The 12,654-nt window shown below is 38.3% G+C and overlaps 1 protein-coding gene across 1 annotated transcript; it reads left to right on the forward strand.

Annotated features, from left to right (window-relative positions):
• The first annotated feature begins 9,121 nt into the window (after positions 1-9,121).
• LOC145980938 (TNF receptor-associated factor 4-like) lies at positions 9,122-10,513 on the forward strand. The gene has a single exon (XM_083114023.1). It carries the CDS (start codon positions 9,122-9,124, stop codon positions 10,511-10,513), a length of 1,392 nt encoding a protein of 463 aa, XP_082970149.1.
• Positions 10,514-12,654: the final 2,141 nt, after the last annotated feature.

Genomic DNA, 12,654 nt, shown 5'->3' on the forward strand with positions numbered 1-12,654 from the left:
CTTATGTGTTCCTATATACTCTCAGCTTACAAATAGGGTATGTAGATTTTTTCCTCAGAGACAGTGTAGTTGAATTTCTTGTTCTTGAGTGACGAAGTTTGTAACAGACTTAGTTTCTTCTCTTGCTGAGGTCCTGTCCTCAATTACGCTTTATACTCTGCTTCAGGTATCTCTAGAGCAAGTGAACGGAAACAAGTCTCTGCGTAAGTAGTGACGCGATACAGCCCCACCATTGAACACGTGAGAGGAAATGGGATTGCGTGGAGGGGGGAAGTGACTGCAGTTAATATCCATCGCAGCAGCGTGTACTGCTTCGCTTTTCCCACTCGATTCCCCCTTCCCTTCTCTGCCGCTGCATATGTAAGTATAAAAGGGGCTTATCTCCGTATTGTGTGAGCGGCAAATCATAAAATAGAATCAATAATCAATCAATCATCCTAAACTGAGAGAAAGAAAAGGTTGCATGTGTCGGTGGTTGTGGTACATTCACAAAGAATGAATAGGTCACCCTGGTTTCTCTAGAACCCTAAATTTGAGCCCACCTAGTACTACCGGGTGGTGTAGATGCCGCAAACAGTATTGTTTCCAACGCCTAGGTCACCTCTCAGAGACCCTTGGAAGCCAAACGCCTCTGCTTACGTTTGTTTATCACCTTACACTCTGATAGACTAATTGAGAATAAACCTGCAGTTTGAAGTGGGATGTGTCTCAACTGCTGATCAAACAACTTGATTAGAAGGAAACAAAAATAGGTACTGCACAAATTGGGAAGACCATGATGATGCTATGTATCCAGCGCGATAAGAAACGCAGCAGCCTCTAGAACGAGCTTCACGTAGTACTTCCTTCCGCCACGTCGTAACTCTCGGCGCCACCGCTGTAATCTGGTTTCTCTGCGGCGTATTCCCAGCTCCCCACTTCCCTTGCTAGCATGTAGAGCGCCCGCCGCAAGAGTAGACAAGATCTGTAGTAGTCTACTAACGCTCTCGCGACGAAGGTTCCGAGATTAATCTCTGCCAAACTCAGAACCTGGATGATCATCTCCTCCCTCAAGACGTCGAAACAATAAAGCCTTCCATTAACACATGAACTCACACCAATTCTTTATGAACATGTGAAAAGATAAAATAAGGCCTCCGGAGGAGGACAGTCGCACCCTGTACGTGCCAAGGTCCTCGAGGGGTGGCTCACGCCTCTTAACCCGCCTTTGCAGCTATTGTTGGGGCGTCGTAGGAACCGGTGTGTAATTACAGCGCAGAACCATTATTTTGACAAAGTCCTGTTTCCCTGCAGGCTGTATCGGGGAGCTGGGCTTCAAATGTTGCCGTTTCTTGCCCAAACACTAGGCCTAATTGGTTGTTTGACTGCGAGTTCCTTCGTAGGTAAACGCAGCAACAGGGTCACTGTCATGAAGGCGGAAAATTAAGAGAATGTCACAGCTCCTTGAGCCCCCTCAAGATTCTCAGGGAAGAATGATCGTCTCCACAACCCTTTAATCCGCCCATGCTACAAGCTACCCAGATTCGTAGTTGTAGTTCGCATAATTTTTTTCTTTTGTCCAAATCTTTCGGTGTACGACGCACGTCACCTGCACTCCCCTTGCCACAGAGGATAAAGAAAAATGGGTGAGAAGACGGAGGTGGCGGGAATATTCAGTGGGACGACAGTCTAGTTCAATATAATAATATTTGTGTTCGAAGAACAGTGTTCTGCCATGTATGTTGAAAAATTACACAATGTTTGTTTAATTTTATGTCACGAGAGACATTATTATTTAATTTATAAGAAATGAAAGGCTAAACTCTGCATACCCTAGTTACATGCTGAGGCTGTGAAGTGGAACTCAGCAGACAGGACGAGTAAGATAACACACAACCCCACACAGGAATATGCTGCCTGTGGGTCTGCAAAATGAGATCCGGAGTATACCACGTGGAAGAAATTTATAATTAGATTCCCTTCGCTATCACTCCTTACAGCCCAGACACGGATCTTTTGGTAGGTCGCCTGGTTACCGCTCAACACACTCGACCAACGAGGTGTCAACATATGGCACACTATAAATTGTTCGCAAGAACCATTCATAATGCGCAGCTCTTCGTGGATGTATCCGATTAAAATCGTGTGCAATGGCATGCGAACTTCTCTCCCTAGACGTCACTTTGATCTCGATGTGTTACCGATGAGCTAAACAAATGTTAAGGCATTTTTCTAACACCTCGAAAAGGAACAAATTGGTACAAGAATTCAGTCATAACTTTTTACTGGTTAAAGATACGTCGAAAAAACCTTCGCCGTTGCATTTCTCGTGAAATTCTAGCCTGATTTGATATATCACCCCCTTCCTATTTAAAATTCAGGAGTTGAATTCAAGATGGCGAACATCAAGATGGCCGCCGACCGTGCGGGTGGCGTCAATGTGGTTCCCCCTTGGCCTGGCAACGATTGGTCATCACCATTTCCATGTTGCGCGCTGCAGTGGCCTTGTACCGGGGGTGTTAAATGACTTTTTGAGCCACCCTGTAGAATGCTTCAAGCTATGTAGATGGAAACCAGGACGACTTATATTAGGGTAAAATAATAAATAATACTTTTCACAGTCAGGTGTCAGTTTAATGACTAACTAAAATTAGTGACGATACTTCCCTTTTCAGAGACGTGTCCCGTACATATATTTAAATAATAATAATAATAATAATTCCTTTATGTATCGGGCGAGGTTCAGCCGTAGGCTGCTCTGCCACCTAACACTTGTCATGACATACATAAGAAAATATAAGTATATATAATATAATATGATAATATATGAGTACAGATGGAAAGCTTGATTACACTAAAGAGAAATTTAAAAATTTACATTACCTACAATTACGAATATTCTCATTTCAGTAATATTAGTCATAAGATAATATAAATGTGAATGTCCCGTTTTATACAAGTCTGGGGTTATCTTGAAAACCAAGTCTAAATTTGAGACACATTTCATGTTAAAAGATATGCATTGTTTTCTACGCTTTCCGTTATTTGTAGAGCAGTGAATAAGCACGCAGTTCCTTTACGGAATTGCAAAAATAATTTAAAGTTCCTGCGTCTTGACACAAAATCAAAAGAGAAATCTGGAGTTGCCTTTCTGGTAGGTGGGGAAGGTTTTCGGGGAGATTTCTAAACGATTCGATTGATGAAGAATAAAGCTGCTCTCAAGAAAATGGGTTCTTCTGCTAAATACTTTTGCCATTACTCAACTTCATCATAAAGGTTGATCAGTAAGGACGAGATTATAATAATTAATACCTTTTGACAATGGGAGATTATATTTCATCTATTATTTATGATGTATCATTTATGTGATTCATCCTTTAATAAATAATAACAATAATTTTATGATTAGGCCTAACCGATTCTTTTAGGAAAGGCGGTGGGGAGGGTAAACGGATCTCCTTGGGATATCCCGTTTTTGGGTCAAATTATTATGGTCACCCTAACTAAAATAAATCACACTCTAGAAAATATTTTAGTGGTTAAATGGAGACTTTAGAAGGTATATGCTTTCTTGAATATTTTTTCAAAATTTTCTAAAGCTCATGAAATATTTCTTTTTCGCAAGAACGCTTCCCTACTCCCCTGTCTATAGGGGATGTTCCTATTTAAACAAGAAAATCTGTCAGACAATTCAATGCAGTAACAAAAATTCCGGTTTGACCAAATTCCGAACGTAAACAAGTGGGATAAATACTTTCTTGGAGCTTATTTTGTTATAAAAGATTTCCATACAGAATTTTAAATTTGAATTTTTTAAGCAATGTATGAAAACAAAGTTATCTGGAAATATTGGGAAGTTGCTCGACTCTTTCGATGAATATTTAATGAATAGTACTAATCTTTTCCAAGCCAATGTCGATATTTTACTCTCTCTCTCTCTCTCTCTCTCTCTATATATATATATATATATATATATATATATATATATATATATATATATATATATATGCATACCTACGATAAAAACTTTATCCTATTAAAAAAGAAAGTTCATTCCCTCATAAATTAGCAGTTTCTTATTATAATAGAAGTATAATATTGCATTCTCAAAGGTAAAACTAAGGTTAAATTCACCAACGCAAAAACAAAGATATTCTATGTAATTGTTATGAAGTGCACATTTTATTTCTCATTAATAAAACCACAAATAAATTTCTGCATAAACGTGTATATTACGTAGGTTCTAATTTATATTAGGTCATTTATCATTCTTTATAATTATCAGTCCAATTAATCACCCTAAACATATGTATGCCATTTCCAGTTGATTTGCAATTTCACGAAAACGAAAAAGCAGGCATTTCCACACATGCAAGTAGTTTGATTAATCTGCAGGTTAAAATAAAGTTTACATAATTATTCATTCATTCATTGATTTTTGTCTAGGGGCATCTTCCTTCAGCCCTTCGCTTTGTAGCAGTATAGGACCCCATTTATTTTGATGTCTTCAATCATTTGGTATCTTCTTCTTCACTGGATTTTATTTTCCTTGACCACCCCTTCAATAGCATCCCTTAGGATGCAGTTACTTCTCATCCAGTGAACCAACCACTTTCTTTGTCTCTTCATGATTATCTCCAGCATTGATCTCTTTTCCCCAACTCTTTCTAGCACTGTTTCATTTCTCAATTTTTCTGTCCATTTCATCCGATCCATTTGTCTCCATAGCCACATTTATAGAGCATCCAATCGCTTCTTCCCACTTGTTCTCAGTGCCCATGTTTCCGCACCACATAGAGCTACACTACATACAAAGCACTGCATTAGTCTTTTCCTCAGTTCTTTGTTCATAGATCCACAGAAAATATTTTCCTTTCTATTGAAGGCTTCCTTCGCCATTGCTATTCTTACTTTTATTTCTTGATTGCATTTCGTATCATTGCTGATGATGCATTCAAGATATTTAAAGCTTTCTACTTGATCGATTCTCTTACCTCTCACACTCACTTTTGCCTTTCTCGGTTTTCTTCCGATCACCATTGTTTTCGTCTTCTTCACATCACTCTCATTACGAACTGTTCACAGTGGGTATTCATTTCTGCTAGCCTGCATTTATGTTCCTTTCATTTTTTGCCAACAAGTTCATGTCATCTGCAATTCGTATACAACATATTTTCCTTCCTCCTACTGTTATCCCTCCCTTGCTATGGAAACTGTTTTTAACTATTCCTAAATAGATGTTGAACAATGTAGGGGAATGGCAGAAGCCTTTGTCGTACCCCTCTTCCAATTTCACTTCCTTGGCTCATTTCTTCTCCTATTGTCATAAACATTCAAATACTTCGAGGTCTCCCCGATGCCGTAGTTGCACCGTCGTCGTCTTGTAATCAAGGTGTCCTAGGTTCGATACCCGGAGGAGACACATAGTGTTCGGATCCTACTTTAAACTGTAGGCCCAGTCCCGATTAGCCTTACTATGCATAAAGCGTACTTAAAACAAAAACTTAAAAATAACTGAAATACTCCGAGTTCAACAGAATGGATAATTTGTTCGACGTTGTGTAGCTACTCGAACTCAGCCCTCTTAATTGTTCTTTCTACCACGATTAAAAACATCCATGATTGTAAACAGTTACACCTTTCAAAATTGTTGTTCCAACAAATGAGCGTTAGATCATTATAATTTTAAAACACTGGAAATATTTCCTTGGGTTTATTTACCGGCGATGAAGTGCCAACTCTAGAGTCTGTTCGGAGAAAGAACATACTTCAATATTCTATTTTTGTCTTTTCCGTCGAAAGCCAGGGAGGGTCACATGAACCGCTGAACCAATAGGCTTTGTGCGGTTGCGTTGGTGAGTATTGTATTCTGTGTTGCCAAATTCTTCGTTTCAAGTTGTATCCAAGTAGAGCAAAGCACGGCGAAGCCTAATGGTTGTCGCCGCGTACCAAACGATTGGGTCTCCGATTTCCTGCCTTTGAAATGCGGGCGAATGGTGCATGTTGACAGCAAAAGGTGTCGTGTACCCAAGGAATATAGAGTACCACTGGACAAAAATCAGGCTGTAGCAACACCGCTTTCCCCCCTTGAAACTCCAATAACTAGAGCCGAAAATTCTGGTTTTCTTGAAGTTTATTCTTTTGCCTGTATGGCTTTAGAGCCTTGTTTCCAATCTTATCGCTTTACTTCCTAAACCCACTGATTTTTCCGTATCGGGTCTGTCGGAAAACGATGCATGGATACTTGAGAAAAAAAAAATTCGTTCTCGACCTTATGTTGCAACCAACAGCCACTCTCCTTACACCTTCGTCTCGGCCTTCTAACTGGTCTCTCTTACCTTTAGGTTACCCAACACAGATACTAAACGATCTTTCTTCTCCTTCTCGCCACATTGAAGCCATCTTGATTTATTGTTTATAGTAATAGCAGGGGATGAAATATTTAGCAAGATTTTCTTTTTCTCAAACTTACTTTATTTTCTTCCTTTAGTATAAGGAACCAGTTTCGTATCTGACAGAACAGGCAGAATTACTGTTTTTATTAACTTATGCTAGAAAGGAGAATAAGTTTATGAATGAACAAATGCCCCCTTCTCCCTCCATACCCCGTGGGTACATACCGATCGCCGCCGATTTCGTTTTCGTTGCCTCGGAAACTCCCGAGAGATTGTTATGAATTGCCTAAATAACGTCTGCTTTTAATTTCCTTAGGGCCGATTAAGATTGTTATGTAATTTTGCTTATTTGTAGCATAAAATGGGTTGATTTCTATAAAATACATTGTAAATTTGCAATTTTCATGTACATATTACAATTACGCACATGCGCGTCACCAGCATATAGTATGAATTTTGGTTACTCTGTGCCGCATGACGGGGTCATGTTTTATTGACATAGATAATTTTTATTTACACACAGCGTGCGATATTTTCACAATATTATATTTTTCTTTATTTGCATGTTCCTCCAAATAATACAAATTATTATATTACCATGTAAGAGTGTTATTATTATACACATGTATAAATGTATCACATACATACATACATACATACATACATATTTATTATATAATGCAGTATAATATACTAAAATGGCTATATTGATGCATAGTTGGTTCAATACTTCGTTAGATTTTGAATTCGGTTATTTTACTTCGCTTTTCTGTCCCTTTTGGCTAATCGCGAAGATGAGGATGAGCGATGATGTGATGTAATTGATGCAGGAACGCTCACCAACACACATTCCCAGGCAAGGATTCGAACCCGAGACCCCTAGCGTCGTAGCGTGCTGTGCAAACCACTCCGCCACGGAGGCCAGTAATATTTTGTTAGATATTGATGTAATATGACAGAATCACTTGGAAAAACACTAATACATTTATAGGTTGCTTGCGAAAGTCAAATGGTAAATTTCAAAATTCCCATACATTTACTTCAGTTATGGTAAAGAGCAAAAAACTGTTCAGTGCAAAGTCCTCGACATTCTAAACAACAGAATGCGTTGCTTTTTCTATAGGTACAGGAAATAAATATTTTAATTTATCAGACTAGCAATGTTACCAAGAATAATAATAATAATAAAAAAAGCATTTCTTTGCTCTCAAACGATGCCTTGATGCATGACAAAAGGAACTGTAATGACATATTGCCATTCGATGCAACAATGCTAAGAGAGTTGCGCAAATCAGAAAGTAAGCTAATGTTTATTTCAAACAATCCTTCACCAATGTACCATGAAAGACTTACAAGCCTGTTGTGCAGTACCGCTAACGGGCAAGCATTCAAAGAAGATAGGACGTATTACGCACATGTGCGTCAACGACACACAGCTACAACCCCACATGACGCACATATGCGTCACCGGCAGCAAACATGTTAATATTACTTACGTCTCTTAATATTTCAGTACCTCCCCGATGGCGTAGTGGTACCGATTAACCATACTGTGCATAAAGCGAACTTAAAACACAAACTCAATCAATCAATCAATCATAACATTGCACGGTGTGTAAGGGATGACCATTTCTGAAGACACCCAAACGTCAACATCTCCTCCACGTAGTACACCCTGGACTGTATTTTGCAGAGGCTCTGGCGTCAGGACTCACAATCAGTACTGTCCGCTGTGGTGCTTGGCTTGTGTCGTCTCCATATGTTTGTAACTGTCCCTTCATCCATCTTATCACTAGTCATCCTCATCTTCACGATTAGCCAAATGTGGCAGAAAAGCGACTTAAAGTAACCTATATCAATCAACCAATCTTAACATTACACGTAATTACTATATATCTGGAGACTGACTCATTTCTGACAAGAAGTGCATAAGTTTTGGTGTATATAGCCTACACACACACGCGCGCACGCGCACACACACACACTCACACAGAGAGAGAGAGAGAGAGATGCACATACACACACACATACACACACACACACGCATATATATATATATATATATATATATATATATATATATATGAGCATAAAACGTCTTTTATTTAACTGTGTACTCAACGAAGGGTCTTCGGTTCGAATCCTTGGTAAGGGACGGGTTTTTGTGTTTGGCCTGTTATCTACTTGCATTACATCATTTGTTTTCAGTGTCCTGGCTAAACTAAGAGATATAAAGAGACGTATATATTGCTATACTTTAAAGAAAGGCATGTTAGAACGATCAATAAATATCTCTCTCTGCACGTGAACACGTTCACTATCAAAGCACGTAATCAAATTGCCTACATGGGACATTGTATACATTCAATGCCTCTGTTGCTGTGGTGATATCGCTTCAACACTGACAGGTATTGACTTGTAGGTTGTTTTCCCTGTTGTGACGACGTGAGCAGTGGTCCGTTGTATCGGGTAAGGAACAATCTAGTAGAAGCTCAGACTAGACAATATAAACTCTGCGTCGACCTGTGAGTATACAGTAGCTAGGAAGAATGCCAACAACAGCCTAAAAGACCTGTTCCTTTTGTGCAAAAGAGGTGGAGGATAAAGAATTAGACAGTCTTCATGTAATCTGCAGAGATAAAAAAGGTGAAGTGAAAATAAATGTGGCTTTAAAATTCCACGTCAAAAAGCGCAGAAAACGTGTGTGTGTGTGTGTGATCTGTGTAAGCAGACTGTTCACACGAAACATGGAGGATCAGAAGGTTCGGTGTTCACAACAAGTTGTGCAATCCGAGTGTGGTGAACAAGCCGATCAATCCAGTTTGTCCAAACGCTTGGACGAGGATAGTTCCGACTCATCAACTACCTTTGACAAAGAACATGACCGAATATGTAAAATGTCCGTAATTTCCTGCGACATGTGTCTAGAGCAAGTGAAATCAGAGGATATTAATACTCATCTGAAAGAGAAGTGCGTGATGCGTGAGATAGAGTGCATGTTCTGCGACAAGTTAGTGCAAGAGAACATGTTCACTAAACATTACGACATCTGCGAATCAGCACTTGTACGTTGTGGCAATAAATGTGGTGTTAAAATATCGAGGAAAGATCTTAGTGAACACTATCGAAACAAGTGTCCGAAAGCACTTGTAGTGTGTGAGGATTGTGAGAATAAAGTCCAGAGACAGTTGTTGGAGGATCACCACGCAGAATGTGTGACGTTTTCAATTCCTTGTCCTGAGAGTTGTGGCGTTGAAGTTGTCAGAAAAGATGTGGAACGACATTTGGATGAAGAATGCCAGAAACTCTTTTCTGCGTGTGCTTACAAGGAAATGCAGTGCAGCTTTGAAGGTTTTCCTGCAGGGATGAAGAAACACATGAAGGAAGGAGTACAGCATCACATGGATCTACTGAAAGGCATTGCCGCAAATTTTAATTTTAAATTAGAGACTGTGAAGGAAGTAAATCAAGAAGTGAAAGGCATGATTGACAATCTTCAAATGAAATTAGAGAGTGAGAAGGAAAGAAATCAACAATTAGAAGACACAATCGGAAATCTTCAAACGAAATTAGAGTGTAAGATGAAAATAAATGAAGAGGTAAAAGGCATGGTCGAAAATCTTGAATTGAAATTAGAGGTCGAGAAAGAAAGAAATGAACAACTGCAGAGGGAAATTTATAGACTAAGACATGGGAGTATCTTGTGGAAAGTAAAAGACATAGCTCAGGAGATAGAAAAAGCAAGGTTCGATAGAAATCTTACTCTCTTGAGTCCCCCCTTTTACAGCAGTAAGCACGGGTACCAATTAAGAGTTATGTTGCACCCTGTTGACGGTGGTTATAAGCACAAGGAGCATTTAGGAGTTTTCATTCAAGTAATGCCAGGAGAGTATGATTCTCTCTTGCAATGGCCCTTCATAAAACGTGTAACGTTTAGGTTAGTTGACCAAGAAACGAAAGGTAAGGATATTGTTAGGACTATTGAACGATTTGATAGTGAGTGTTGTGATAAACCCAAGAATGGTAAATGTAATGAGAAGGGACAGGGTTTTCCTAAATTCCTCTCTCACAAAAAACTCAATAGCGGAAGTTACATTGTAGACAATGCCATTTTTCTGGAAGTATCTGTGGAAGAATGATATTAATGCTGAAAAATATAATGTATTGAGAACCACGAGTTCTGCAGTTTGTGGTACTAATATGTTTTAACACCTTGCTTGTGTTGCTTAATAACACTCAAGAAAGTTGAGAAATAAATTGAATTAAGAGTAATGGGGAATTTTGAAGTACAAGGCATTTAATACATATAAAAATGCTGCAATCAATCATTCTTTAATGGGTTTCTTCTTTTTTTATAGTACTGAAAATTGTTCATACATTAAGAAATGCAAATTTGTCTCCCATTTCTTAGGCTGTTTCATGTCTACACAACTAGGAACACTAACTTCTATGGGAGTAAGTTAAGGTAACGAAGATACATAGAACAGTCGCTACAATCAATCTATCCCAGGGCGGCTTAAGGGTAAGACACCTTGGGTGGCGTCCCCCTTGATTAATGCCAAAATTTCATATCTGATTACGTAATCGTGCCTCTTTGTTTAAGTCCACTTTATGCACAGAAAGGCTAATCGGGACTTGAAGTGGGACGAATCAATTTGTGCCTCCACTGGGTGCGTGGCTATTTGTTTTAAGAAGGAGGTTGGTTTTTGTTGACAAGAATAAATTGAAGTTACTGCTGTATATTGCAAAAAACAAGAATTAAAGCTATTGCTGTTATTTTAATGTCAGTAGCCTATGTAGATAGTAAATAAACACATACAATAAACCTGTTATTTAGCTAAGAGTAACACCAGAGCAAGATTTTCATATTTTATTTATGAGGTGTGAGTTATTAATCACAATGTCACATAACTTCAAAATCTCATAAAATGAATAAAAACCCCTCCCAACCAGCATTTTGTCCATTGAACACTATGGTGAGAGAGCCAAGACTTTGAATCTAGTATACACCACTGATTCTTAAACTATTGTATTATGCCACACTTTCATTCTCTGATTTGTTTTGTCACAATATGTTAATTGTCACTTCTATGCATGTGGAGTAGAATCTCCAATAGTATTGGATGTGCTGTGTTAAATTTCTATATCGTTAGTTTATTACTGTGTTGTAACTACAGTGTAGACATAATAAATATATACTACGAATCAACGGCGTCAAATGTTTTATTTAGAGTTTTTTAGGTGTAAATATCCGCCAATTTGAAATGCTTCACATATGCCACTGTGGAACAGCCAATCAGAGCGAAGGTTGGTCTTATGAGGATAGTCTGTGAGTTTGGAAAGAGAAAGTTTCTTGTCTGTGGCTTCCGAGTGGTGTTTGTTTCCGTTCGCTGCTCGATGAAGAAAATAACACAGTTAATATGCATTCCAGTTTGTTAATAGAATTTATTCAAAGCGATGAGATTTGTACACGACAAATATTATAGCCGACACTAAAAATATTATCATTACCAGTCTATTAAATATTAGACCTATTTGGTTGAACAAAATATATATTTTTTAATGAATCCTGCGAATTTCATGTATGAATATTAGGGTGCTTCAAAAATGTACAGCAAAAAATATACTTAGTTTTTTCTTGATCTCACCCCCTTATTTCGTGCCAATATACTATATAAAGACTGACGTACTTTCGACGTGGCCTTTGGCCACGTCTTGTACGCTGGCATGCGTGACCTTCGGCAACGTTGTGGACGCTATCTTGTTATGGGGTTTCTCAATGATCTTAATGACTTTGAAAATATCTGCATGTTGTATTGGAGGAAGGGAAACAAGTGCATAAGTTTGCTAATTTGAAATGTTTAGAAAATAACTTCATGTGTGTACTCTAATATTGTACAAATATTCAACACATTATTGTCTATTTTCATAATAATAAACTGGGTAAATATTGTCCGTTTCAAAATAGTTTGATATATCATATAAACGAATTGAATAGCGACACTATATTGGAAAAGTAGTATTTACGTCTTTTGTCATTTTCACATTTGTATATGTAATTAAAAAGATAATTATTTTCCGTCATTCCCATCAAATTCCTACCTCTCCTCTATAGTAAATTCTGATCCTCATGTTTTGAAATTCGAAATGTCTAGCATAATTTCCTAGCGATAGCACGGGAGCTAATGTGTGGATCCACAGCAACAGCGGCTAGCACGTTACTTTCACCCACTTCAGTCACCGTCTTGTTTCGAGTACGTTTGCGATGTGTTACATGTTG

The sequence above is a fragment of the Lepisma saccharinum genome, chromosome 28, assembly GCF_977018435.1.
Source record: "Lepisma saccharinum chromosome 28, izLepSacc3.1, whole genome shotgun sequence".
Classification (NCBI taxonomy): Eukaryota; Metazoa; Arthropoda; class Insecta; order Zygentoma; family Lepismatidae; genus Lepisma; species Lepisma saccharinum.